This window comes from Vespula vulgaris, chromosome 19, assembly GCF_905475345.1.
Source record: "Vespula vulgaris chromosome 19, iyVesVulg1.1, whole genome shotgun sequence".
Taxonomy (NCBI): Eukaryota; Metazoa; Arthropoda; class Insecta; order Hymenoptera; family Vespidae; genus Vespula; species Vespula vulgaris.
In genome coordinates this window covers 4,139,962-4,167,867 of record NC_066604.1, presented here as the reverse complement: position 1 = coordinate 4,167,867, position 27,906 = coordinate 4,139,962, and the positions used below count along the sequence as shown (strand labels likewise).

General features: G+C 40.4%; 1 protein-coding gene and 1 long non-coding RNA gene across 9 annotated transcripts; one reads left to right on the top strand and one right to left on the bottom strand.

Annotated features, from left to right (window-relative positions):
* LOC127070888 (disheveled-associated activator of morphogenesis 1) lies at positions 1–27,896 on the bottom strand. 7 transcript variants are annotated; one of them, XM_051009435.1, is made up of 12 exons: positions 27,338–27,896; positions 8,405–8,512; positions 4,742–5,050; positions 4,355–4,579; positions 3,674–4,271; positions 3,323–3,597; positions 2,902–3,234; positions 2,326–2,801; positions 1,760–2,196; positions 1,551–1,678; positions 1,292–1,462; positions 1–1,225 (listed from the first exon to the last, which is right to left on the bottom strand). In XM_051009435.1, the coding sequence occupies exons 2-12, from the start codon at positions 8,444–8,446 to the stop codon at positions 962–964; spliced, it is 3,258 nt and encodes a 1,085-aa protein (XP_050865392.1). In that variant the 5' UTR covers positions 8,447–8,512; positions 27,338–27,896; the 3' UTR covers positions 1–961. The 7 variants fall into 7 exon arrangements, with proteins under 7 accessions (XP_050865392.1, XP_050865390.1, XP_050865388.1 ...); XM_051009433.1 differs by lacking the exon at positions 27,338–27,896 and adding an exon at positions 21,976–22,501; XM_051009431.1 differs by lacking the exon at positions 27,338–27,896 and adding an exon at positions 11,963–12,122.
* LOC127070895 (uncharacterized) lies at positions 12,269–20,135 on the top strand. Of its 2 annotated transcripts, none has more exons than XR_007784719.1 (2): positions 12,269–17,108; positions 17,328–20,135. It is a non-coding gene; the product is annotated as an uncharacterized LOC127070895 (long non-coding RNA). The 2 variants fall into 2 exon arrangements; XR_007784718.1 differs by having other exon boundaries at positions 17,275–20,135.
* Positions 27,897–27,906: the final 10 nt, after the last annotated feature.

Below are 27,906 nucleotides of genomic sequence, written 5' to 3'. Positions count from 1 at the left end.
TTAATTTTTTATTAGATATATTTTCTCAAATATTAATACATGGTGATATCAGTGAGAGACGCGTAATATATAATTAATATATTAAATCGGATATCGAGATTCTCGCGAGAAAAAAGTTTTCTTAAGACTTTTTGCGAGAAATAGACATCGATATTAGTGTATATTTACAAAAGTACAAAAGCTTACAAAACACCGATTTCTATACAGCGGGATTTTCTAATCTCCATTTTCATTCGAGTCTCTTTTATTCGTTCCTCGCATATTCTCGTCCGTAGACATCGAACCCTATCGTCAAAATTTGTCGATGACAAATTCTCGGTGTTTTTTTCTTTCTAATGGAACAATAGAAAATTCAGACTTGTGGATTACTCGACACAACGAACGCTGTGAATTATAGGCCTCCGTTTTTCCAATATTTTTCCTGCTGAACGAATAACGTTGGTTACGAGGAAAAAGAAAAGTGTATCAGTCCCTTTTTTGATTGGTATCAACGTCGATGAAACGTTTTTGATTCGTATTAGCTGGTAAGTCTTGGTCCGAACATTTTTTGTTTCTTTTTTCCTCCCCTAAACAAACACGAAAACTTTACGATCTATATACAAAGAAAATCGATTCGTATTTTAATCCTGGATCTTCGTAAAGATCCTTCTTCGACTTTAAGGAGCGAATACAATCTATCTACGCAGTCTGTGAATTATGTTAGGAAACGGTCAACGTAGCACCACCGATCTCGCGAAATACGATTTGTATGAAGACTCGTCATTTCTAAAATTATAATCACAAGTTAGGGTGGTTATTAATCGTAAGGATTCCCATGGACGTTCGAGTTCGTCCTTCGGAAAGAGCTTCAGAGTTCTATTTCGACGTAACTAAAGTTCTCTATATCGAAATTTGACGAACTCGTCCTTTCTTTCGTCTCATGCTTTTTGCCATCTTCGAGCAAAAATGAATTCCGCGCGGTCTAATGTCGTTCTCGCGAATCTTCTCTATGAGCGCTGTGCCTACGTGATTCCTGACCACATGGCGTTACCGGCCTACGTTTGGATCTTTTAAATTTGGCTATGTCTTCGCCAAAGACGTCTCCGGTACGAAGGGCAGAAATGAGATCGTCGAATTCCCCTTTGTTGTCTCCTTGATTACCGTTAGCTTCGTTCTTTTTACTCAACGATATACTGTTCAATATCCCTTCACGAGAATTCTTTCTTTCCATCGTCCTCTTTCGCAACTGCAAAGGAATGATTAGAAGAAGCGACGTTGGAGAGGTCGATCGAATGATTTCGTTTCGTCATACCTCTTGTTCCTGCTTAGCACGACGCTCCTCTTCCTCGATCTTCTTTCTCATGTTTTCGACGTCCTGTCTAGCTTCGGCAAGCGCTTGAAGGAAGTTTTCGAATATACCGAAGAATTCGTTCGGTTGTACACCCGCCGAGTCTTCGCCGAACAGCCTGACAGCTCGGTCGAACTGCGTCGATCGATTGAAATCGGAACGGATTGGTTAGCGTAAGAAAAGGCACGATACACGGTAAATGCGAAGGATCATCCGCTCTTACCCTGGTCTTCATATCTTGGAAGAGGTCCTCGGCTTCGGCCAATCTACACGTGGCTTGCGCCTGGAAGTCTCTCATAGCTGGCAAGAACATGTCACCTTGCAACACCTGAGATTGGCCTCGATGGAATTCTGAAAGGAAACAGAGCGACAAAGATTTACTCGCAACTTCTCCTTGGAACACGGCCCGTTGTTGCACGCCCACACACCCACCGATTTCCCTTTGAACGTCCTGCAAACCGTTCTTCAAGTTAGCCACCTCCTTTTGAAGATCAGCCATGCTGACTCTAGCAGCTGTCCTAACGTGCGGCATATCCTCTTCGATGTCCAAAACCTCGCGGAACCTTGATTCGAGGATTTGCACGAGATAGTGCAGAAGAGTGGTGCCTTTCGAGCAAGAAGATTTCGTATCGACTAGACGATTCAAAGAAGCTAATCGAAATCCACAGGCGTTACCGCGAGCGTTTCCGCGATTTACATAATTCCCAAGAGCCAGAACCAGTTCTAACAGTCTCCTAAGTCTTCTGGATCTCGCAACTTGGCGACTAGCTTCGAGAACCGCTCGCATTCTCGGCGTTAATTCTGCTATACTGGCCGAGAATTTCTTCTTGTAGTGCAACGATCTCAGTCTCTGTTCGTAGTGAGGAACTCTGAAAGAACGTTTCGATGAAGATTTAAAACAAACGATCGAGGAAAGGAGGAAGGAAAGGCAAATCGTCGATATAGGGGAGGATATATCGATCGAGGATAGGGGAGGAGGGCAGTGCACCGGTCCTTACTTCGAAATTTGATAGAGGAAACAATCGGCCCTGTTCTGTAATTCCTTTTGGTGCATGTCCAAAAGAGCGGCTTCTTCCGACGACGGAATGTACTTTAACAATTGTTCGACCATGTCGATGTGTAATATGTTCTGTTGGTCCATCGACAGTATCGTCCTGGTGATCTCGTTGTCAGACATCTTAAGCTTCGACAATAATATCGTACAGTTTTGTGCTCTCCTCGAGTCGATCACCGACATAGTCTTCTTATTCTTTCCCAGAGTACGGAGATCTTCGATGGAGCCTTCCGCGGATACGCCGTTCTTCTGATAGGCGCAAAAGATCTTGTCGATCGATTCCAAATCCATGACGTTGTACAATTTCGTGTCGTCGAGCTCGGACCAAATCGTACCTTGGAGCTTCTGTTCCGGTATCTTGGACCAGTTGAAGGATTTCAGTGGATTGCTCGGTTGGGGAACGTTCTTTACTATCTCGACCTACCGAAGAAACGTCGACGTTGATCGGCATCAATGCTCGTTAACCATTCGTCGTTTCGACATTTAAAAACGTCGATCGCGACGTCGGTGTCGTCATTACCTTCATGGGAGGCGGTGCGGCTGGCATCAGACAAGGCGGCGGAGGCGGTGCCAGAGGCGGCGGAGGCGGCGGAGGCGGCGACGGCTTGGCTTCGACCTTTTCGAGGACCTCGTCGTCTACGATCTTCAAAGTAGCCTTGGCATCGTCCGGTAAACTTCCCGACGCTACCAACTGCTCCAGTCGCTTCCTCTCGGACTTTTCGTTATTGATTTGACGCGACAGGGTCTCGAGGTTGTCCTGCAACTCCGATATCCTCTGCTTGGTCTCTATATGCATCGACGTTTCCTTCTCTAGACGCTCCTTGATCCTCGCCAAGCTTGCCTCCATGTCCTCCTGGAAAAGGGAATCCGAAGCGGATCCGACCGCTTCTCTTTGAGACCGGCTCGACCGATCTTAGCGAGAGGGTCTCTTACAACGTTACCTTCTCTTGCGTTCGCAAATCGAGCTCCTGTTCCTTCTTGGCCAATCTCGTCGACATGTCGGAATTCTCGCGTTCCAATTCTTCGGCTTTCTTTCTGGCAGCGACCAGTTCCTCCTCCTTGGCCAACAGACGAACGATTTCCTTCACGTTGATGTCGATCGGCGCGACGTCAGGATTTTTCGGCGCCCCCGATTCGTTTCCCTCGGTCTGCAGGACGATTTGTTGGACGATCCGATCGAACAGTAGCCAATGTTGCGGGTGTGAGCCGTAATCGACTGGAACGAAGGAAGAAAATGATCGAATCGGGCTTAACTACGTGGACGGCTCGACTCCTCTCTGAAACAGACTTACGTGGTAACAGCAAGCAATGTTGCAACAGGCTAAGCAGATGAGGATAGGCCGCCGTATGGCTGAGTTTTCGCCTCAACAAGTCGAACATGGCCGTGGCACTCTTGGTGTCCACGTGTTCCTTCTCGAACTTCCTAGCCAGTTCCTTCTCGTCCTCGTTCCTAACCATCTCGAAAAAATCGAGATGCCTGTCGAGCGTCTCGTTCTCGTACTTCCTTAGTTTTTCAATAATCGGCTGGATGCCGAGCATGAGTAATTCGTATCTGAGGTGGAGCCTAAACTCCAAGGTGACTTGACCGGGCCCGTAATTAAGGACGGCGTTGATGAAGGACATTATGGCCGTTTTGAGAGAGAGATTGTCCTTGTAGATGCCGAAATTTTTGTCGAGATCGTTTATTATGCTTTGGAAACGCGTTCTCTCGGAATGATATTGTTGAAAGTGCAGCATAGCCTCCAAAACTTTACGATGGCCACCGGGTACCAAACATACGGCACCGAGTATTTCCAATACCGAAATTTTTGTCTTTATGTTCTCCGTCGCGAGTGATTGAGATATGGTATTGATCGCTGTCGGATGTGCCAGTACGTGTGCTCTGCCATTCTGCAAAAGAACTCGATCGATAATCCCTCGAACTCGTCTTTGTTACGGGCGATAATTATCGATTGGTTAAGTCTCACACTGACCGAATTGTTCATCAAAGCTTTCAAACAACCAATCACGCTTGTGTGGAGGTTGCTGTTGGCCGCCTCGACGTCCATTCTTTCCAGAACCTGCAGTAAAGCGTTCAAACCGTCCAGTTCGATGAACCTTAGGACGAAGCTGTGCGGTTGCGTTCTCAGAGCCGTCTTCAGGGCCTCCACTTGACGCATTCGTATCGCTGCCTCCTCTCCTTCCTCCGGGAACTGACTCTGAAATATGAAACGTCGGTTACCAGGGGCCGTCACTTTTGCTCTTCGCTCGACGGTTTTTAACGACCGTCTTTGACAAATTTCGTCTTTCTCGAGGAAAGCGAGACGACTGCTAACGGCTCGATGCGATCGACTCGAGGGGAAAAGTAAGTAACAACTTACGCTGGCAATGGCCCTGATCCTGTCGATGTAATCGTCAGGATCCCCGCTGAGATCGGTCGTTCTCAAGCCTCCGTTTTCGAGCGTTCCATTTCCCTTTCTGGAACAATATATCTGCCATTTCTTGTTAGCCGGAAGTGCCAGAACCGCCTGCCGATTGGCCTGCGTCAAATCGAGCTCGTCGACCAACTCGAGGAACATCTTGTTCAATTCTTCTTCGGCCGGCATTGGCAAAGTCGGTGTCATCGCTTGAAGCGTGAGCGTACCAGTGTGTTCCACCACGCAGTACGTGATTTCCGGTGGCTCGTCATCCTGTCGAAAAATAACGAGGGCTGAGTCTCGACGAAGTCGGATCAACGACGAGTTGGCGAAACAGTAAAGCCGAAACGTCGGCGGCCAACGGTAAAGCCGATCGAGGGTACGTAAGCAGGTCTTGACCCTGTTGCGTACGACTCAGTACGCGGCGAGTTTTAACCGCGGTGTCGGCCGGCCAATGGGACACCGAGCACGACGATCGCAAAGAAAATCGCTCCGCGCAGTTCGCAGTTCCTAGGTCGATCGATCGAAGAAATGATATACGTGTGCTCGAAGAAAGCAAGGAGAGTGGATTTTCCATCGAGTCGCGTAAAACTCGAGAAATTTCATCGATCTCGCTCGGCTGCAATATGATACGGTTTTCCTACCAAATTAATTCTCAAAGAATCGAGTTCCGATCACGCAGTCGAACTCGAGAAATGATCCGACGCAAGAACCGTTGGATCTGACTCGACGTTCGCAGATTCAGAAACGCGTAATTCGTTCTCTTCTATCGAGATTCTATCGCGACGACTTTCTTTCTAAATGGAACGCTGACAAGAAGAGATGGCCATGCGCAGCATCTCTCCGAGATCGTCGTACAAGCTCGCTCGTTCTACTCCATCGAACGGGACGGCAAAGGTCAGGAGACCGGCTTGGGCGCTGGATTCCAAAGGTACTTTCACACGTGACTAGGAAATTACCTATTCGCATTGGCCGTTTGCGACTCCTCGATTCGTGTCGTGCGCGACCACGATTACGTCCTTCTGCATCTTCAAAGAGGTCTTTCGGCTCGACGAATCGAACGATTTCAAGAATATATTTTTATCGCGTTACGATGGGTACGACAGAAGGAGAAAAGAAACGAGAGAGATGAAAGAAAACAGAGATTGGAGTGAACTGAGAATAGAATGATCTAGTCGCGCTTCTTGTTAGAAACAACAATGGCGACTCCTTTCAGCTCGTCACGCGTTTAGATGATCCATCGGGAGGAAGCTTCGCCGTAGGACAACGCGTACAAAATAAAAGCGATCGAATGCTCGCGCGAGGGTTAGAAATTTCGTAGAGAAACGTTTCGAGTATGTCGGTTTACCGTTCGAATTACGATATTACTTGGAGGCTTCTTAGAAAATGCCAAGGAGCGTTAGATAGGCGAGAATAAAGGGGAAGAAAAGATACGAGCGTAATTATATCTCGGCGATTAATATCTCTTCCGTGGAGCATCTCTAAGCACGGAAGAGATTTCAGAGAGGAGGAAGAGGAGGAGGAGGACGAAGCGAAGGAGTCTTAGGAACAGGTGGAAGATAGACGAGAACGAGAGGGAGAGAGAGAAGTACGTGCTATTACCGACTGCCACGTTACTACGTCAAATTAGCATTAATCTTTGAATGGCAAGTTCAAATCGATTCTAGGAAAGTTTCTCTCACAGGTTTTCCTATTAATATTTTTTCATACGAATTTCCTGTATTTATTTAATCTTTTCCTTTTGTACCGTTGCTATAATTTTGACTGCCATATCGTTGATTAGATATTCGAATAGCAAGCTCAAAACGATATAAAGAAATATTTTCTCTATCTTTTAGATCTTTTCCTTACTTATTCTGCTTCAATTTATACGTAACAATTTTTGCTGTACTTTTTGCCATTTCGTTCTTCTTTATAATATTTTCTCCTTACGGGAGGAAATTTCATGAATCGTTTGGAGAAGCAGCCATGCATTTTTTTATTCGCATGGGAAGATTCGTTGAAAAGAAAAAATAAGAGCTAGGAGGAAGATAGGATGGTGGATATACGATCGTTGGATGCTCGTTCTACGTGGACACGCCTCGAGGCACTCGGCTAACGCGAATCCACGGTGCATCGATCTAATAGAATTTACGGATCACATGGGATCCATTCAAGGACGACTGGCCTTTGCTTGAGGTCAACGACGCTCTTTTCCCTTCCAATTTCTTCTTTTTTATTTTTCTTTCATTCGAGAATTACGATTTTACGAAGCATGTAATTGCTGGCACTTGAGTGCGTCGATCGAATGAAATAAATTGTTAGATTTATCGAGCCATCTCTCAATGATTATTCAATGATTTTTATTTTTATAATTTATAAGAAATCCGAAATACTTAAATCACGCAAGTCTTCTTATACATCGTTTTATTTTCATTTAATAAACATCTAGCTTTTTGTTTAGGAATCGTTGTTCGTAATGATATCGTCGAAGGACACAAAATTCTAAGAAAAATAATTTGTTTACAAGTGTCGTTCAATAGTTTGTAAAAGTGTACGAGAAATTTGTATAGAAAAGGCGTGCCGAGCCGTGACATTGGAAGGTCTCCCAAGGTGTTGCGGACCACGTGCTGAATACACGATTTTATCCGACTGTTTATATCGAGTTCGACCGAGGAGAAGGTCGAAACATTGAATTAGTTATCACCGAGCTTGCCACGAGGAATATCGGATGGGATTTCGTGCTGAAAATCAAACTTGGTTTTGCGATAAAAGTTCGTCGTTTCCTTCAACTACGATTAGACGAAGGTGAATTAATTAAGTTTGTCTGTCTTTCTCTCTCTCTCTCTTTCTCTGATAAGATAAAAATCGTTTGTTAAACACGCGTACGAACTTGTTTCTTTTCGTATCTCCTCAACGATTCATCTTCTTTCTCTGTAAGATCATTCAATGATAATTCGTTGCATTGTAAAAAGAAAAAAAACAAAGAGAAGCCGCATAGTTCGTAGTTTAAGTCAGGAATGCGGAGATGCATACCAAGATACTACAACGTAATAGCGTTCTAGAAAATAAATGGATACAAAGAAGAAGAGGTGGAGGAGGAGGAGGAAGAAGAAGAAGAAGAAGAAGAAGAAGAAGAAGAACGCTGCGAATGAATCGATGAATTATCGACAAAGATTCCATACGGATTTTCCTCTTTCTAAAGAGATTTTTGAAAAGGAGAGAAAAGGATGATACACTTGTCCTCGGTAGATATTACGCTGGTATAATCGTCTTTAGATTATTTCACAAGTATCTATCGACGGTAGAAAGATGAGAAAACATTTATTAGCACGCTGTACTTCTGTGTCATTACTAATTATCAGTAGCTATCTTATATGTCGTACTAATTATAGGTATACTAACATAATTGATAAACTTGATTTATATGTGATATACTGTCGGAGATATTTAACATTTATCATTTGATGTTTCGTGATATTGTTATCGATGATAATGTGTGTGTGTGTGTGTATATATACACATATTTATTTATTTATTTTGTATGGCGTGTAAAAATAAGATAAAGACGAGAAGAAAGAAAAGGAAGAGGAAAGTAAATGAGACGTTTCTTAAGTATGTTTACAGGAAGGAAACTCATGTACTTACTTGGAGGCAACCGCAAAAAGACTTCTTCACTCTCGATGGCATCGTTTGACAGCGGCCGACAAACTCCTTCAGTGGTTGTGGACTCTTTACAGGACAGCTCGGAATCCTCTGAAGGCAAACAACACGAGTAAAACGTTATAGCGATAAGTTTTTATCAATCTACTTCTCTCAGAGACAAAGAACAGTATTACTATAAGTTGCAGCGTCTTTGACATCGACAGAAACTAGTCTCGAGTTAATAGAGTTTAGTCGTTAAAATTTTTCAACCTGATCAAAGGATTGTTTCGGGATTAATTCGAAATCGATGTAGTTTGAATCGTTCTTACGTCAGGATACCCCGTGGAGGAAGCAGAGAGAGTGAAAATAAGGAAAATGTCGCGTTGCGGAATCGTTAACGTAACGTTACTTTTTCTTTCACTTTTATACGATATACAGTGAGTCTAAAAAGTACACTCATAGGTTTCTTTTTAAATGCAGATTTCTTTTATCGTGTATTTTTTCACAAAGTAATACGTTTAAAATTTTTCTTTTCTTTTTTCTTACGTGTGATTCTACCAGATATATCGAAACAATAATATACTACTATCTGTATCTTATATCGTATTATTTTGTCCAAGATATGCATATATAATATATTACTTGATAAAAACGATACGACCTGCATATACGTATAATAAATTTTACAAGGTTTCGAAACTATAAACAGATTTTTCGTGTAAACTGACACGTTTGTCTAATTCTTGGATATTTTACGATTAATTATAAGATAAAAGATAAGTACAAAATAAATAAGAGAAAACTTTTTTAGACGCACTACATACATACACGTAACGGATAGAAAATTTTATCCATCATAACTATGGCGCGAAGCACGTTCACCTACTACATAAGAAATCCATCGACGTGGAGGCGTCACGGGTTCACCGTAACTCTCGATATCTCGTTCCTGATTCGAAGCCATTCGAAGAGATACACTTAACAACGTTTTTTAACACGAGTTTGTCGAATGCTCGACTGACAATGAGCTCTTTCCGAGGCACCGTCGAGCTTATCGCGCTAATTTCTTATCTCTTGAGTGAAAAAAAAAAAAAATGTATATAAAGAAACCAAATGTCAGCAGCGTTCGCGATTTAGTCTCGAGATACATAGTTTGCTAGTATGCATATCGAGATATGCGGAAAGGTAACGTCCTTGAACCAAATCGTTCGATACCGGGGTACCTCTTTTAATGATCTAAACGCTCTAACGAACGCTTCGAATAATTTATTAGAAATTTATTCGATTACGATCGATCGATTCGTCGTGTCATCACCGAAAGGAAAATTTTAGAGAAATTTTGTGGAATTTGTGAATGAGATCTTGGGGATTAGTGATTAGATAAATCGATTACATCGATCTACATTTTCTATATAATATTTTATATACCGAGTACTAAGTTACTCTCTTTTTACACCGGAACTTTGAATTTCGCAACATTTGCAATTTTAGATTAGAGACACATTTTAGATTAGATTTTAGAGACACACCTGATACGTAAACCATTAAATAAATATACCTACGTAACAATCGAATAGTTTATCATCGAATTTCTATCGTACATACCTTTAAATATTTTCTTCCTCTATTAGACTCGTTTAGCGAATTACAGAGTAGATCGTGTTAGGAATTAAAAGTACGATTTAGTCTAACCTTTAAACCTTTCGATCGAAACACTATCGATTTACTGTACGATTACGATTAGGTTAATACTCTACAGTTGGAAATAAATTTCCCAAGGTTTTTGCGGTGCAACGAACGTCCCTGCCCCTTTCGATCGTTTCCTCTTTGCGAAAATATTCACGGGACGACGTTGTTATTCGTCATGCAACTACGGACTAGCAAACGAGCTCGCGACTGGAAATAGAAGAAACCGAAACGAACAAGTGAAAGATAGCGACGAAGAAGAAAGGAGGACTCGTTTCTTAATTTCAAGTTGTCTCACTTCGTTATTATTATCGTTGTCGTTGTGTCGTTGTTTTTGATTCAAGTGTTTACGAAAGAATAAACAAGAAATATGTGAGGTGACAAAAATAATGAGAAAAGAAATGAGAACGAAAAGGAATAGTATTTTAGACTTTCCAAAGACTTTTTTTATTTTAGACTTTATTTGTTTCTGCTAGCTATCACGGTAATTTTTTTTTCAATGCTACGTTCTATCGCAGAATCGAAATGTCGAAGGAAACGAGAGTATCGAAAATAAATACCTGCTTGTACGAAAGTTGGACCGACCGATGAAATTCGTAAAACTTTTCTGTTATCAAGAAAGAGAGAGAGAGAAAGACACAGAATCTAAACAAAAGAAGAAGAGGAGGACTCGACTCGAAAAGAATGTTATTAAAATTTTTTGCAAGGTTTAGGAACCATTCGTACGATGTCGCGTGTCAATTGACTGTTGAACGATACGTCTAATGTTTTACAGTTATTCATTCCTTTTCTATCTTCTTCTTTGTGGTGTTAATTCTTCGAACAAGAGAGCACACCTGGGCGAGCCTAATGGCGGTCGGAATAAAACGGCGAATGTATGTAACTCCTGATAGTGTTTTATGTTACCACTTTGTTCCTATAACTTACACAAAGAATACATACAACGAGTTGATCATCAAATACGTATATAAATCCTTTGACGAGGAATTGTAAACGGCATTTGACGATAAAAGGTTTTTATTTCTTTCTTAATTCTTTACGTATTAAAAATATAACTGTATGATCTAAAAAAAAAAAAAAAAAAGAATTATTTAACGGATCAAATCGATTTAATCGAAAGGCTACGTCAACGATTTCGTATCACGACCGACCAAGACGAGTTTTCACTCGTAACTTTCGCCCAAACGAACGCTTGGATAATTATTAAGAAACAATGGCTTCTCCGAATCAAACTATTCGTCTTGTATATTAATCATAGGTACGTTTTGTAACGCATCGGAAAGTATGTAAGTACGTAGTACGTATGTGAAACGATATGGCTCCTTCGCACGTTCGAAGGAGCACCGTGATTTTTTACGTAATTTGCGATTGGCCAAGCGAGAAGTTTCCTGCTCGTTCGTGTCCTCGTTCGTGTGCTCGTACGATGCATTGCGAGTCTACGTTTGTTATTAAAAAAATATCAACGATATGGAATGTCAATGACAAAAAGTGAAGACGAAGAAAAGAAAGAAAGCACTTTGCATTAGAAAAAAAAGAAAAAAAAAATCAAGAAAAAAGAAGATTGGAAAACGCGTTTTTACTTTTATCTCTAATTAAAAAATCTCTCCTGAAATACGATGTAAAATATGTTTCTGAGCGTCTACGCAACGACTCTCCTATTAGAGGCTTACGTTAGCTGAACGTTTAAATGGCATTAGTTAGAATTAAGTTTAATAACACAGCACGTTAAACGATAATGCAATTAGGACACGAATTAGATGTCATTTGGTTTGAGCGAACGTGCTTACTCGTTGTCCAGCGAATCTCTCTGGGAGAATAATTTCACTCTGTTCTAATTCTAAATGATACAATTCTATTTAGGACGTATAATATTACCAGATTGAGTTTGCCCATTTTTTCAAGGACAGTGTCCATGTTGAATCCTTTTAAACGGCACTTTTCCTTTTGGAAAATTATTCGAAACACTTCACGATTGAAATAATAGTTGTACTCGTTAAATCACATATTGGATCATGTTTACTCTTCACTCGTGACGATTTTTAAAATGATCTTTTTGTTTTCTCGAGTCCATTCATCGAGCTTTCTCAATGATCGAACGATTAAATTTCTCGAAGATCTGAAAGAGAGCGAGGAGAATATCGGAACACCGGTTCGCTCGCGATCGCAGCTTCGACTGCCAGGTGAAAACACAACACCTCTCGAGCGGTCTACAGGTGGTTCTCCCAGGTCTCCTTCAGAAGGAAGGGGGGACACCTACTTGGACTCGGGGGACTCTCCGTTGATCGGGAAATAACTGACTATGTAGTTACTTCTTTAAAAATGTTAGTGACTTAAAAAATGTCGTTTGTCAACGAAACATTTTTTATGAATAGGACAGTTATTTCTTTCTTTTCTTTTCGACTTTACTTCTCGCCAAGATGCTAAATGTCCTAAAACGAATCAAATCGAAAGTAACTCGGGTTTCGTAAAAGGTTGGTTAAGCGATATCATTTAGCGAATCGTTGTTGTCCTTGTTCGCCTCGAGATACCACAGGAGTCTTGCATCGGAATGCAATCTTGTCTCTTCTAGCAGCCGCGGCCGCCGCCACCGCCGTTGCTGCTGCTGCTGCTGCCGCTGCTGCTGCTGCTGCTGCTGCTGCTGCTGCTGCTGGATACGACTGGTTTTTCAGAAAGAAAAATGAAGCGTACGACCGCTTCGGGATATTTTTTCCGTCCCTCGTCTTCGGATTAGGAGACACGGGGAGAGAGAAGAGAAGAGGAGAATGCTCGAGGGGGAAAAGGAACGAAGTTTATTGCCATTCCTTGTGGTGGATCGTCGACCTTGACGACGATTCTCATCGGACGAATCAGAGTCTCTTCCGCGATATACGGAAATTAAGTCACGCGATCGATCGATTCGTTTATGAAAACTTTTGTGGTATTTCAATGGGTATATACAGGGTGGTCTAAAATAGGCTTAATTCGAAGAAAAATAATTCACTTAAAAAAGAGAGTAAAATGATATTATACAACTTCAACAAGACCAAATATAATCTCTACCGTATCCTCTATAAATAAGAACATTTCTAATTCGAAATAATAAGAAATATGATTAAGTAAAAGGTTTATGGGCATATCAAAAAGATACATTTTTAATTCATATGTCTCTAACTCTTCATTTATCATCAATAGTAAGAAGAAATTGATCAGCTACGATTTGGGTGACCGGTACGAATGTGACGAAGACTAAACGAGTTAATCGTTTTAAAAACATGGTTTTTCGTGAAATGTAATTTCAAGGAGAATCATAAAAGTAACGAAAGGAAAAATGGATTTTGAACAGAGCTCGAGACAAGTTTGCTATGCGTTATGATCGTTCACCCGTTAGATAATTTATACATGGTACATGGACGAACGATCTCTTGGAACTTATTCAAAGTCGATTAGAGCTCGAACGATCAAAGTCTTGTGTTCGAGACATCGTACTTCTTTTATTATATATATATATATATACATTTTCTTCTTATTTTTAGGCTCTGAGAAGTTCTCGAAAGTAGAGAGAGAGAAAGAGGCACCTTTCACTCGGAGGTCTCGATCGTTCTCCCTTATCGCGTCGGTCCCTTTTCGACCTTGGTTGTTCGGCTTGTAGAGAAAGAGAGAGAGGAAGAGACAGAGAGAGAGAGAGAGAGAGAGAGAGGGAAGGAGAGAGAGAGATTCCAGTACTTTCGTATACGGTGTTTAACGGCCCACCATTTAGAAACCGTTCGACGTAGTTTCCTTCCTTCTCTCTGTCCTTTTATACGTCCTTCTGTACGTCCATACAAACGTCCGTACGTCCTCCTGACCCGACTGAGACTTCTCTCTTTCTCTCTCCTCGTTCGGTCTTCGCTTTTCTACCATGATGGTTTTTATGGGTCGAGCATAACGGTGAGATCGAGTCGAGTTCATGGCACGTCTGTTCACGCTATATCGTTAAGTGTCATAGGTCATCACTGGCATATATTGAAATCGATTACGTTCGACTTGGATTTAGTCTTTACAGATTCGTGGAATCTGCACCGATCTCTGATTACTTTGGTTCGGATGCTTTTGATAGAAACGGATCTTCTTGAATTTTCCCCGAATTTGGAGAAAGACGGAAACGGAAGTGGAAGATTTCTCTTGTCTGTAAGCAGTCTTTTTTACCCGCATAGGATTCCATGCGTGACCTCTTGATACTGATACCGGTTTCACTTGATTATTCAGACAACTATTGTGCATTCCTGAGCGATAATATTTACATACCCATTGGATGGATTTTTGATTTTTGATCGGATATGTTTGAAACAGTTTTTCTTGAAACATTTCATAAGTAATCTCATCGAAGATCGTGAATGCTGTCAAATATTCTAATTTTAAACTTGTTCGAAATAGTTTCTGTTACAAGCAAATCTTTTCTCTAGCTTAGAATTTGTTTTTTGGATACCTGGATAGTTCAGAATATTGAATAGTACGAAATAAAAATTGTATGGATCTTTCGCTGGATGAATCATCGATAAAGCATAGTTTATTCGAGTCAAAGAAGCTTGGTACGTTAGTCCTTTGAAAATTTTCGAATAAGAAGAAGACAGGAATCGTGTTATACCAAGCACGTTCGACGTGGTGTCAGAGCTCGAGCGGTATTCGGCGTAGGTGTTTAAGCGTGGGCTCATTCATAGATAGCTTCTCTATTCCACTCGTATCGTTTCTTACCAGTCGAAGGAACAAAGAACTCTGTCTCTTTCTCTCTCTCTCGACTTACGAAGCCTCTCCTTTTATTTTTATTTTATTTTTGGAAGATTTTCTTACAAGCAAGTTCGCGGACTTTCGTAAAAACGTACGATTATTAAATATTCGAAAGTTTGAATTCCGCGAGGCCGAGTAAAGTCGAATATTCGTGTTGTTCCTTCCGCAATGGCGTGACGCGTTTCAACGTATCTCGTTAACCAATCCGATCGATTTTCACCCTTGACTGACGGAGAGAATGCTGTACTGTGAAAACTACCAATTCCGATGGTTAAAGCTGTACGGGATATTGTACGAGCGAGTGTACCAGTGTATACAAGGTGTTTTAAATTTATAGGAATTATTTGAAAATTTTTAGGAAAATTGGTATACCAAATATTTTCTTGTAAAAGTTATTTGAAATCGGAGTAAAAATTAATTTCTGTGGTTTTTGTCTGATGTCAGGAGATATTATAAACTCTTTATTTTTTTTTTTTTTACATTTGATTTTCTTATGTGATTTCTAAGCTAAAGAGTTATACATACATATAACAATCGTAAACTGGAATTTCAAGATGGCATAATTTTAACATGTTAAATAAATAATTTGGTATATAAATTGTCTAAGCAGAGCTAACGTTAGGAGAATACACGTTAAATGAGAGAATGTTTTTAAGGATACGAGCTGAACGTACGTCTTCTCTCTATCTCTTTTTCTTTTCGCATAATAACGAACATATAGAAACGAGAAGATCTTGTAAAAATAAAAGGAGCCAACGTGTCGTCGCCATCATCGTCGAACGATCGACGTGCCAAGTCGCAAGTACACCTGTTGCTCGACAAAAATCGTGGCACACTGACCCTAGTTGCGTTTTAGAATAAATTTAGTCGTGTGGCGTGTTCGCCATTAACGGTGCCGGACCGTTCTCGCTTATGGCAGACGCATTTTAATTTGCCAGACGTGAACGAAAAGGTCGAACGTGTTTCTTCCTTTACGTTCCTCCAGAGACATTGTTTTATTCTAATCCTACTGTCGTGTCAACGAGATTCTAAGAAGTACGAGCACGTACCTACGCGTCGTTAGCTCTCTTCTTCTTCTTCCTCTTCATCTGGATTCGAGTTAAGCGTTTCTCCCGTTGATGCGATCCCGTTAGAAACGCCTTTGCAAACTTGGATCTTTTAAACTCGTTGGTGCTTTTCCGATCGCGTTAAATTGTGACGGAATTCTCGTATGAATTTAGTTTGAAGATCATTATTAATAACATTGGAATTAATCATTAATGTTATGAATAATTTTGTTTTCGGTATATATTATAGGTACTTTGAAGAAATGCGAAGACGATCCTTTCGGTCGATTCCCTTCGTTAACGAACGTAGTTGGTTGAAAAAAAGAAAAAAGAAAAGAAAATGAACAAAATAATTATATAAAAGCAATTGATTTTATTGGTCAATGGCACGAGAAGCCCGTTTTAAAGCAATTAATTTATCGATACGATAAAAGCGTTAAGAAACGTATTATTTATTTAAACAACATTAATGTAGAAAATACTCGATCGGTCCGTATTAAAATTAATATTATAGATACTAATGCGACATGTAATCAACGATTAGTTATTCGCGAATAAGACAGGTTTCGAACAAGTTCGTTATTATTAATTACCAATGAGAAACGCACAAAGTAATAAGAGTACATTATCTTTTGCTGTTTTTTTTTTCAAGCAACAGATAACTACCGTTATTCGAAAGTAACGATTCTGCAATATCGCTACAGGACAGCGTCCAAAGTGAGAGCAGGTGTGTACATATGTACGTACATACACGCGCATAAACCGCGTTCCTGCATGAAACAGTCTCGACAAGAGTTTTCTATTATCCCTCAACCAAATTCTTTTAAGCGACACTTTCCTTTCAAATTATTTCTTGGCTTCTCCTTATTTTTTCGAAATTTCTCACCTAATCATCTTGTTTTTCTTATCGTATAACTTTCACTACAAAACTTTACATATCGAGATTACGACGACCTGACAGAATGTACATATAAGAAAAAATCAATGTAGAAGACGTTGACTTTAAAGAAGGTCACAGCTTTATGTATAATGTTTGTATATACGAGGGCGAACAAGAGAAAGAGAGAGAGAGAGAGAGAGAGAGAGCAAGATCATGCCTCGTTTTGTTATTGTTTTTAAGATCGTCGTTTCGAGGGACTTCTTAAGAGATATGAGTCATATGACTCAGTTCAAGTTTAGACGCTGTACGGTTTAGTTCTCTCCTTTGTTACCTCGCATTTATATACGCATTTGTAAGTGAAAAATTTGGAATTTTGCAACTCGACCATTAATTTTATACATTTTCATGTATTGCATATATAGATTATTAGAATTTAATCATATAGATATTATCAAATATTATAATTCTTGTTAATATTATAACCGAATTCAATCATGTAGTATTATGATACGATTTAGCACACGGAATGACAAATTTTTTCTAATTTTCTCATCGTCTACGAATCACGAAGGAAGATAAAGCGAACTACCTGCATGAATACGAGTATCACCAAGCTACAAAAATCTTGGCACACTGACCTACTAATAGCCGATAAGAAGAAGGAGGAGAAGAAGAAGAAGAAGAAGAAGAAGAAGAAGAAGAAGAAGAAGGAAATAGCACTCAAAAGTAACGTTCTTGATTAGGAATGTTTCTAACTCGGGCGATTACTACTATATTAATCCGTAGATGCATGCTTTTCGATAAATCGATATGTGCACCGCTCCAATTCTCTCAACTACTTTCTTTTTCTGCGATCGTCCGTGATATTTCGACTGTGAACGTCATAAGTAGCTTGCTATGGAAATACGTTTTAGTATGATCGATGAGTTGCGATGAACCAATCTCGTTCGATCGAATATTTTGCTTACCGTTATTTCGTATTTTTACGCGTCCGATTTTTATTAGTTACTAAGCTATACATATTATTTTCTAATATCTATTTAGCGATGATTTAATATTGAATTAGATATATATATATGTGTATGTATATATATAAAAGAAAAGATAAATATAATATCAAAAAGAGTTCGATATGAGACACACAATGATACTTAATGTTTATATTTATCTGTCTAATGGTCAATAGTCGGACAAAGAAAGTCGCACATGCATATACGTAAGCAGTCTTAGACGAGCTCTTCTCCTTTTCACAATCGACATGCGTTTATCGTCGTTGGAAAGCGACAGGAAGTTGGAAGAAGAGCCGACTCGTAATAACGTTAGATCTCTTTCGTAACGATGTTTACTGCAATGGCTTGTGTAAATTGAACGGGTTTTTAGAGTTTTCCGTTAAAAGTAATACCTAATTTATTCGTTAGTAGATCTAATTGAAAGATTTCGTCCACGTTTAAGGTACCATTATTCTTAAATAAACTACATTTTTGTTTAAACAAAGCGAACAAAACTTTTCGATAAATGTAATATTTTTAAATTCTAATTATTATTAGAATTCATATAATTATCGTTATATGGAATAGTTTTTATATTAATATAATCAACACCGACGATTGAGAATTATCTACAACTCTCGGGAAAGTTTAGATCAAATTTTGTTGTTATTACTAGAAAATTAGAAATAAGCTATCCGTTACAATTAGAAGTACTCTAAGAAAGCCAAAGTATCTTTTCTAAAGAGGATCGATTCTCCTCCTTTAAGGTCTACCCTGCAAGTTCCTCGTTCTATCTCTTTGTCTCTCTCGTTCATCGATTCTGGTGGCCCTACCTGCTACTCGAGACTCACCAAGCGATGATTTAATTAATAGGGAACCCTTCGAGTATCGAAGCATCGAGGGCTGATATCCGGTATAAGATTACCTCTACTCGTCCATTATTGGATTCTTGGTAATATATGTATGTAGAGTGAAAGTGTGCAATAGACTTTGTCTTCTTTCAAATACGAAACTCTTGCGAATTTAAGATCTTTAATGATATTTGAGATGGTATTTTTATCGTAATTTTCCACATTTTTCTCTTTTATTATCAGCAGAAAATGATAACGATCTTTAATGTAATTAATTTAGTTTCATGTTACGTATAATTTATTTCATTCGTCATTATTTATTCGTTATTCGGCAATTCAACGCTACAACTATTGACTTTGTATATATTTAAAGGTGACATTGTATATTATCGATTAGATTTAGAACGTGAAATGAATTGTTTATTCACGCGTTCCGTTCCAGAACACGTATTCACGAATCATCCTGTATTTTTCCGTGCGATCTCTCGCGTCCCAAAATTCCAAATAAAAGTCAGAACGTGCGAGGAATGTAAGATACGTGCATGAAAAATTTGGAATAAAGAGACATCACGAAAGAGGACGTCGAAAGAGGCGTGGTGTTTAACGAACGAACGAACCAACTGCACAAAATCATTTTTATCAACTTTATCTCTCTACAAACTTTCTTCAAGGTTCATTATTCCTAACGCGAACTCTCCTCGGCTCTTTCTCTTTTGCAATTTTTTCTTCTCCTATTTCTTTTTTCCTTCTTTTCTTCTTTTTTTTTTTCTTTGACTCACTGATCGACACCGATAACGCGTTACGTCTCGTTGAGATTTTCGAAGATCCAGGCCGATGCAGTTTGTAAGAGAAAGAAAGAGATAGATGGATAGATAGAGAGAAAAGAGATGGGAGGTGTAACCCGGTTACATCGTAATCTTAAACACCGATTTGCCTTTCGAGAGAGGACATTGCATTTACTCGGAGACCTTTATCGACACTTCCGAAAACGGTCGTGTTCTGATTTTCCTTATTTCAAAATTTATTTATCGAGTTGATATCCTTTTTTAGAGACGAATACCTGATGGTATTTTTATGAGAGTTTTTAATAATTACGTTCTCAAATGGAGAGTGCGCCACAGTGAGTGTACGAAAGAAAAGAAAATTACATCTATCTACGTAAGCAGATCTTTTTAACGACAGTAAATGTATAGAAATATTTGTTATATTTAATTAAAGTATATACCTGTTCTACAATATTAACTACGAAATATCATACTTTGTGTATTTCAAAGAAGGATATAAATTAGTTGGGAGAAAATATTACAGTAACTTTCATCGTGAAATTTGAGTAAAATCGGATCACGCTGACCATTTTCGGAATAACAGGCTATTTATTTCGAACAGAGATCTTTAGCACTTTCATCTTATCTCCGTTTAATAGTCTTTTTTATGTTTTCGCTATACGGTAGCTATGCTTTTGCGCGTATATACTTCGGAGTCGTAAAAAAAAAAAAAAGAAAAGAAAAAAAGATGAGAAAAAAAGAGAAAAAAGGAAAAGGGTCATCGATCGGAAGACTCGTCGGTTCGATAAAAGAAACTCTTGTCTCTTTTCATTCCTCTTCTCTGTTAACTTTATACATTTTTTTCTTCTTTGCGCACATGACTCTCTCGTATCGAAAATATTTCTTCTTCGAGATTCTTTTTCGACACAACTGCGGATTCGCGGGTACACACTCACGCACACACGTATATACGCAATATACATTAGACATACTATGTAGGCAATGCGCTTCCATCGAATAGGAACGCGTCCCTGATAGATGAGACCCTGAAAAACGGATCCTCGATCGTCATGCCGAGCACGTAGAGAACGACCGGGTCGCCAGCGTTGATTTACGCGTGCCGTTACACGTGGCATTGATCGAACTAACCAAAAAATCGATGTATACAAAATTTGTACGCGTACACGCATGCAAGTACTCGAGTATGTTCACGAGTCGCTCAAGTTTCCCTTTTAAAACGTTTCTTAAATATGTTGTAGCTTTCGTCGAGTCATTATCATTCTCGTAAAAGATTCTGCAAATGTTTATGCACAAATATAATATTTTAGAAATCGTATTTATCTGCATATGCGTTCAATATAAATTTGTATGTATCTTCGTGATACAGGTAGGGCCAAAAGTTTTTCAATGACTTTAAAAATCGACGATACTTTTTGTAATCTCGTAGTCGGGCTTCTTAAATACGGGCCAGGAATTAGTCTGAAAAGTTTCCAAAAAGGTGATCGATTTTTTGAAAATCATGCAAGAGTCTCGCTCGGTATATAAATCGTAGGATATTTATATCGCGTTACGTTGATAATGACATGGCCTAATGGGATAGTAAATGGAATGGACACGCCTTAGAGTGTCTTCGATCGCTATAGAAAGGGCCGAATGCCTCGAGAAGAAAGCAAGAAAACGAGAGGTCGTAATCTTTGCGCACGTATTCTCTCTTCCATTGGCGAAACGAAAGTAGAATAAAGGAAGCTCGATGAAAGATGTTGTAGAAAAAAATACGACGACTATACCGTTTTCATTAACGAATTTGTGAATGCAATTAATACGCCGACGACGAGATCTCGAAGATTTAAAATTATATATCGACGTTGTAATAACGTAACTCCTTTTTAAGTATCTCTTTACGATCATCACCGATGTCGGAGAAAGCGCCAAGCAAAAGTCGCGACGAAGTCGTTTCAATACATATGCATATAAATACTTTGGTATCTTTGAACGGTATCGTTTGGAAATTACGTTTATTACCATTTCGAACTAGAATTCCAATAGTTTTGCGTTATATAAGATCGTGTCAGTTTACAGGTAGGCTTTTATTACGACTCAGTAGCGAGTAAATAGTTGGAATAAATTTCGAGTTTTGTATCTTTTAAAAAATTGTCTTACAACAAGGTTACATGCTTTCCGATATGATCGATATTGTTTAAATCTTGGAAGATACCTTTACTTCCTTTGACGCGAAAGATGCGACGCGTCGGTAAAAAATACGCGACTTTCGTATAAAGCAATTTCTCATAGAGCACGTTTGAAACTTATCCAAAATAGGCACGTTACTGGGATATTACTCGAAGAAGCGTAGCTTCCTCTTCCTCTCCCTGTCTCGAGAAAAAAAGGAGGAAAGAAAGATCGACTTCCTGTTTCGAATATAATCGAGCTTGCCACTTTCCTTTTCGTTTCGAGCCCGCGGTGTGTCTTTAATTACTGCTATGTCACATTGTCGTCATCTTCCTGGTTTTCGCGACGTTACGTAAACCCTAAGATCTTTGATCGTTAGTTCGATGTAGAAAGGTCGATCTCGATGAATCCATCGATCGAGGAGAGATTATATTATTAATCTTTACCTTAAAAAACATAGGTCTTCCAAATTTGCATGATCTTGAACGGTGCGCTCCTTCGATTCCTTATCGTTCAAGGTCACTGCACATACGCACAATCACGCACACATGTACGCGCATAGCTCGATTAAAACAAATTTCGTACGTCGTACTCTACTCGAACGAATCTCTCGTTTGGAGATTAATCGGTCATTTTCGAGACGAGACATTGATCGAATAATCGATGACTCATAAGGAACGTGTGTAACAACTTTGTCTCGTCGAGAGTCTCCACGTGGCTCGTGATCTCAACTGCTCTCTCGTATATCCTTCCTTTCGATCTTTGCCAGGTTCTCTCTCTCTCTCTCTCTCTCTCTCTCTCTCTCTCTCTCTCTGTAGTGCGCGCGCGCGTAAACGATCGAACCAAGGGTAAGTCGATGGGCACGACACCCTACGACTTACTGAGCAGACCCTCGTGGACCAAACATCTGCTCTCGCGTGGACCTCCCCCACTGCTGCGTCGACCTACCAAAGCCCTGCCATAGACCCTATAGTATGGACTCACGCATGCACGCGATAGTACGTGTACTCGTATCCGAGCTTGTCCTTTTTTAACGTTTTTAAAAAACGTCGACAGAAATTCGTTCAGCTATAGGCTAATAGTTGTGTAAAATGACAAAAGTAGGAATTTCGATTAGAAAGTTGAATTGGAATAATCGAAAATAGGAAAGTATTATAAATATTGAGAAAATATCATATACGGATATCATATTTACTATATTAGATCTATCGAAAAGTTGTAAAAAGATCGTTAAGTAGAAGAAGACGGTACACTTTTATATCTCACTTATCAATACTTGATTAATTTAGACATAAAATGATTCATCAAATATATTATTCCGACAGACATAATAATAAAGTCATAATATATAACGAAACTTGTTTATGAATCAGTTCGATTCGTAAATACGTACACGCGTAAGACGAATAAAGGAATGAAAGATGTAAAGAGGACCGGTCTTATGTTAACCGGAAATTCGATGCTAATTCGATGCAGCGAGTTCAACACCGCACCCTTTGAACCGCTACATACATATATACATATATATATACATAGATATATAGTATGGTTCGTGCCCATAGCAACGCGTGGCATCGTAATAAGAATGGTTTCATGGTTTATTAGGGACGGGTCAGTCGTAGTGCCGTTTGGCTAAATGCATCGCGACACCGTACAGAAAGAGACAGAGAGACAGAGAGAGAGAGAACAATGGAAAGGTTGGAAAGGAGGTTAGCTAGGAGGATCTTCAACTCAAGTTTCTCAGTTTTCTTCCTAAGCGAGTATGCGAATGTCGCTGCATAATTCGAAAAGAGAGTGCTTGAGAAGTGCGTAACACTTGGTTACGAGCCTGAAATTGTAGTTGAAGAGAGAGAGAGAGAGAGAGAGACGGAGGGAGAGGGAATTGGACTCCCTCAATTGGCAGCAATTGACGACAATTAGGGTCTCCCTGACTATGTCGATCCGTGATTTCACATTGAATTGCGAGAGTAACATGGACGACGCCTTTGAATTAAATACCACGTCCCCTCTTTTTTTCTTTTTTCTTTTTTCCTCGAGAGACTGTACTTTGTAAAGAACAAGAGCGAGAGAGCGAGAGAGACAGAGAGAAAGGTTCGATGTCCTTGATGGCGATTTCTCCCAAGAAGGGTTGACGCTTGCCAAGACGAAGTCTCGCCGCGTGGATCCCATAAACGGAGATCCGACTTTCCGAGAAATCACAGAGCCAGATTCCTAAGGAAGAAGAAATAATCCTGGCAGCGGTGCTTTTGCTGGATGACCGAGAAGACAAAGGTAAGATGGTTTTCCACGTTCTATTTCCTCCTCCTCCTCCTCTCTCATCGCGTTTCTCGTATGTCCTATTTGTCATTGGGAAGAAGACACAAATTTTTGTCGAAACGTAGAAAAATCATTGTCCTTTCGGATCGATTATACGACGGTAATTCGTGGTACTACGTCGTTCCTCCGGAATACACCATAAAGTTGTCGGTGAGTCATTTAATGACGAAATTGGTTGGAAATATAATCGTACGTAATTGATAAGAAGACGTAATCGAGGATAAGCGAAAGTTTGTTGAAAGAGAGATCTATTGTAAAACAGATCGTCACCTTTCCAAGTTTATCGTTTTGGTGTACACGTAAGCGTTTGCAAAGTACAATATTTTGGTAGACCGTATAGGCCATGACTCACTCCAGAGAAACACTCGAGGCAGCCGTTTTGTCGCGGTCCATTTCTAAGGGTACGTTCGCACCAAGAGAAATGCCGTAAGAATCGATAGTCGAACGAATCGCGAAGCTAGCGAGCTTAAAGTTTCGACCTTTAACTCGGTCGTTGAAACGGTCCTTTTCCGCCGGGACTCGATCTCCTAATGAGATCTCTCGGGATATTTATAGACGATTTAGAAGATAAATTTTAGTTTCGAACGATTGTGAGAGAGGCTTAAGGAGGCGCCGCCGAAGCTGACAGCTGCGGCGAATAGGCCACATGGCGCTCTTTGCTCTCGCGTCGAGAGATGCAGGGAGGCCTATCGATTTTATCGCGTCGTTTCGCTAACGAATGGACGGTCCGTTGATTAGAGGGCACGGCCGTTTTATCGGCCGATAGTTATTGACTCGTCCTTCTCTCCCCCTCTCTTCCTTCTCCTCCCCTCGAGCGATCGAGAGGGAAAAGATTCGATCGTATTCTCGTTGAAATCGTTTTCTTCGATCTTACGAGCGTTCTCCTCGCAGCGCATTATTATTTTAATCGCCCAACGACCGCCAACACAGCGTCGTTGACTCTTTTTTTACTAGACACATTCAGACGCGTTCCATCGGACCCGTTCGCGTTTCTTTCCTACGAAAATCTACGAAGCGGAAAGGCATGCCGAGAGCAAGAACCGATCTATGAGCCGAACGTCTACACCTCTCTTTTTTCTATCCGAGGAGCATCATTTTTGTACGATCCTTTGCCTACGATCCTTTACCTCTTTTATTTCTCGATATTTTCTAGGAACGTGGGTCGGAGCGCTTTCCCAAGCAGGTTTTTTTTGCTTAGTTAGAATTTCAGACACGTTGAAATTTCAGTTGTTCGCATAGACCCGACGATTAAACGCGTTTGCCTTTCGTGAAATGGAAGAAGATAGAAAATGGCGCGTCCGCGGATGAAAATTATGTTTTCAAGGTAATATCGAAAGACTTACAAAAGTCCGCCTCGAGTCGGTTCGCTTTACCGTCGACTCTTTTCAAAGTCTCTTTCGATTCGACACCGTTTATGAGAACGAGCATCTGTGTCGCTTCGTCGCAGTCATTCTAAATATTTAGAGAAAGTCTTTGCACCGGCTCGTCTCTCCATAAACCACGTCGACGGCGACGACGACGTTTCGTGCTACTCCATAGAAATACGAAAGCTCTTTCTCGACTCTTTATTTCCAAAAGATTCGTCTTCTCTTCGTCCTCGTACGCGCATTCGTCGACACCCTCTTCCAGTCGAGAACTATTTTCGGTGATATACACATGTATCTGCGAATGCGTATCTTTATCGAGCCAACACGCCCTTAAACTTCGATCGTCTAAACTGGCGTATGACGTCAGACGTTGAATAATAGAATCGTTTTGAAATTTCTTGGTGGGATATGTTTCGATTCGATCGTTAATGCGATACGGAGTCGCATCGTACATCTTTTCGACTAATTTGAAATTAATCGATCGATCGATTTGGATTAACTTTGAAAATAATTTATCTAATCTCTCGATCTTATTTCCGAGCGAACAGATCGTCTAAATCGTTTCGACGTGGAGCGACGATAAGAAGTTGTGCTCGTGCGTAATTTTTAGGCACGTCGTTTATCTAATCTCGATATTATTTCCGTAAAAATAGATTTTAAACCGTAGATCGTAAATAAAAAAGAAACATCTTGCCGTAATATCCTACTTCCGGAACGAAACAGGAAAGAAACAAGAAGCGAACGCCTTCTTATCCCCATCGAATTTTATTAACGCTCGGAGAGTCTCCCCGCCTGCCGTTGCTAATCCGTAAAATCGATAGAGTGTGACGCTCGATAACTGTCCTTTGCTGCTATCCCCGAGGTCACTTCGATTTGTGTAAATTCTAATGCAGGTCAGGTTCTTTTTATCGCGAGCAGAAAATCTTCATTTTCTTTTGTTACATTTCGTTGCTCCTTTCAGTTTTATCATTTTCATTGGCGACTTTGTTCTCGTCAAAAGCGAGTGTAATTACTTTTCGTACATGTATCTACGCCCTGTCGATCGACGACCAATTTTCGTGATCGTTTCTTCAACCGTGATCGTCAAGAGGAAAGAGCGAGTATAGGCTATTTCCGAAAAATTATGATACGTAACAGTGAGACACATACGGTAGATTTTGTTCGTCGCGATGAGCGAGCAACGGTGATGTTGCATACATATAATACATGCATACGTTCGATTCTCGATGTACAGTTAGGTATGCACTTGATGCGTTGCGTTTCAACGTGCTATCTCGTTGGCGCATTATCGCGCACGATTCTATTATATTATTACACCTATCCTACCTTGGCGAACGTGAACGAGAAGATTACGTACACGACGGAAAGGAGCAAAATCTTTACGTATGCACAAGGAGTCTTTCTCGTCAAAACGAAGAACGATCAAAATAAAATTATAATTCCTTTGGAATTCTCGTGCGTTGTCAATGACTTATTGATTACGAAACGTCGACCCATTGGCGGATAACGCGGACGATTATAGAAGATACGAAGTAGAAGGAAGAGGAAGATCGATAAGAGAGTAGTAGCAAGTTACAAAGATTAAAAGGAAAAATAAACTCGTCGTCTCGTCTCGGAGAAAGGAGAGAAGGCGCGGCTTAATTAGAGGAGTCGTTTTCGCGCCGGCTTTGCATTCCCATTTGCCGGTCTGCTCGGCCGTTGCTCGCAAAACGGGATTCCTTTAAAAACTCTCTTTCTCTCTCTCTCTCTCTCTCTCTTCTTTCACAAAAGTAACGACAAAAGAGTCTCTCTCTCTCCCTCCCTCTCCCTCTGTCTTTCCGTACGTAGGCAGTCAGTGACATTTTCAAATGTCAACGTAATCTATCGCAATACTCCAGGACGATTCTCGGAGAGAAAAAGCGAGGAGAAAGATAAAAGACAATTAATTTGTCCGAAAAGTTTGTGTCAGTAAGTAGAAACGTGTCAGTAATCCAAACGAAGTCTTTGGAATTTTTTTTCCTCTACCGTTGTACTGTTTTGTCTCTTGAGAAGACGACATGTCGAAGACACAAACTTTTCGGACAAGGCAAAAAATATTTAAAAAAAACGGAAAGAAAGGGACAGATAGAAAGTGTTAGTGGCCTACCTGGTCCTCCGAGTGTCCACGATCGTCCCTTTAAAGACGAAGCCCCATCGAGAAGAGAGAGAAGGAACGCATTAAGAAACTGGCGAAGGAGGAGGAGGAGGAGAAGGAGGAGGAGAGAAAGAGAAGGAAGCAGAAGAAGAAGAAGAAGAAGAAGAAAATCAGAGTCTCGCGATCCTCCAGGAATAGTCGCGCGGGCGTAGGCGAGTATCCGCCCTTCGTGAACGACTCGATGATGTTTCGAGAAACTTGCCAAGAGAATCCATTCGCAATGGAAATGAGAGAATGTTCTTTGGAGATTTTTGGAAAATTCAACAAAATTGATTACACGTTCTCTCTCTCTTTCTCTCTCTCTCTCTCTCTCGCTCTCGCTCTCGCTCTCGCTCTCTCTCTGTCCACCCTCTCTCTCTCTCTCTCTCTCTCTCTCTCGGTCGGTCGCTCGCTCGCTAGCTCGCCCGCTCGCTCGATCTTGTTCTCTTTCTCCGAGTTTCCCGTGCGACTCTTTTCGTTGTGTGCGCGCACCGATCAATAAGAGACGAAAAGGCACATGTCCCGTAGCCTTCTCCGCGAGA

Bases quoted from the DNA above. Each gene is read 5' to 3' on its own strand.
- LOC127070888 (XM_051009430.1), bottom strand. From the start codon at position 9,365: ATGGCTTCGAATCAGGAACGAGATATCGAGAGTTACGGTGAACCCGTG. The intron at 5,051-8,404 runs GTAAGTACATGA...ATTTTTCGACAG, and splicing joins CTTTTTGCGGTTGCCTCCAA to GATGACGAGCCACCGGAAAT. The intron at 2,197-2,325 runs GTAAGGACCGGT...ACGTTCTTTCAG, and splicing joins TTCCTCTATCAAATTTCGAA to AGTTCCTCACTACGAACAGA.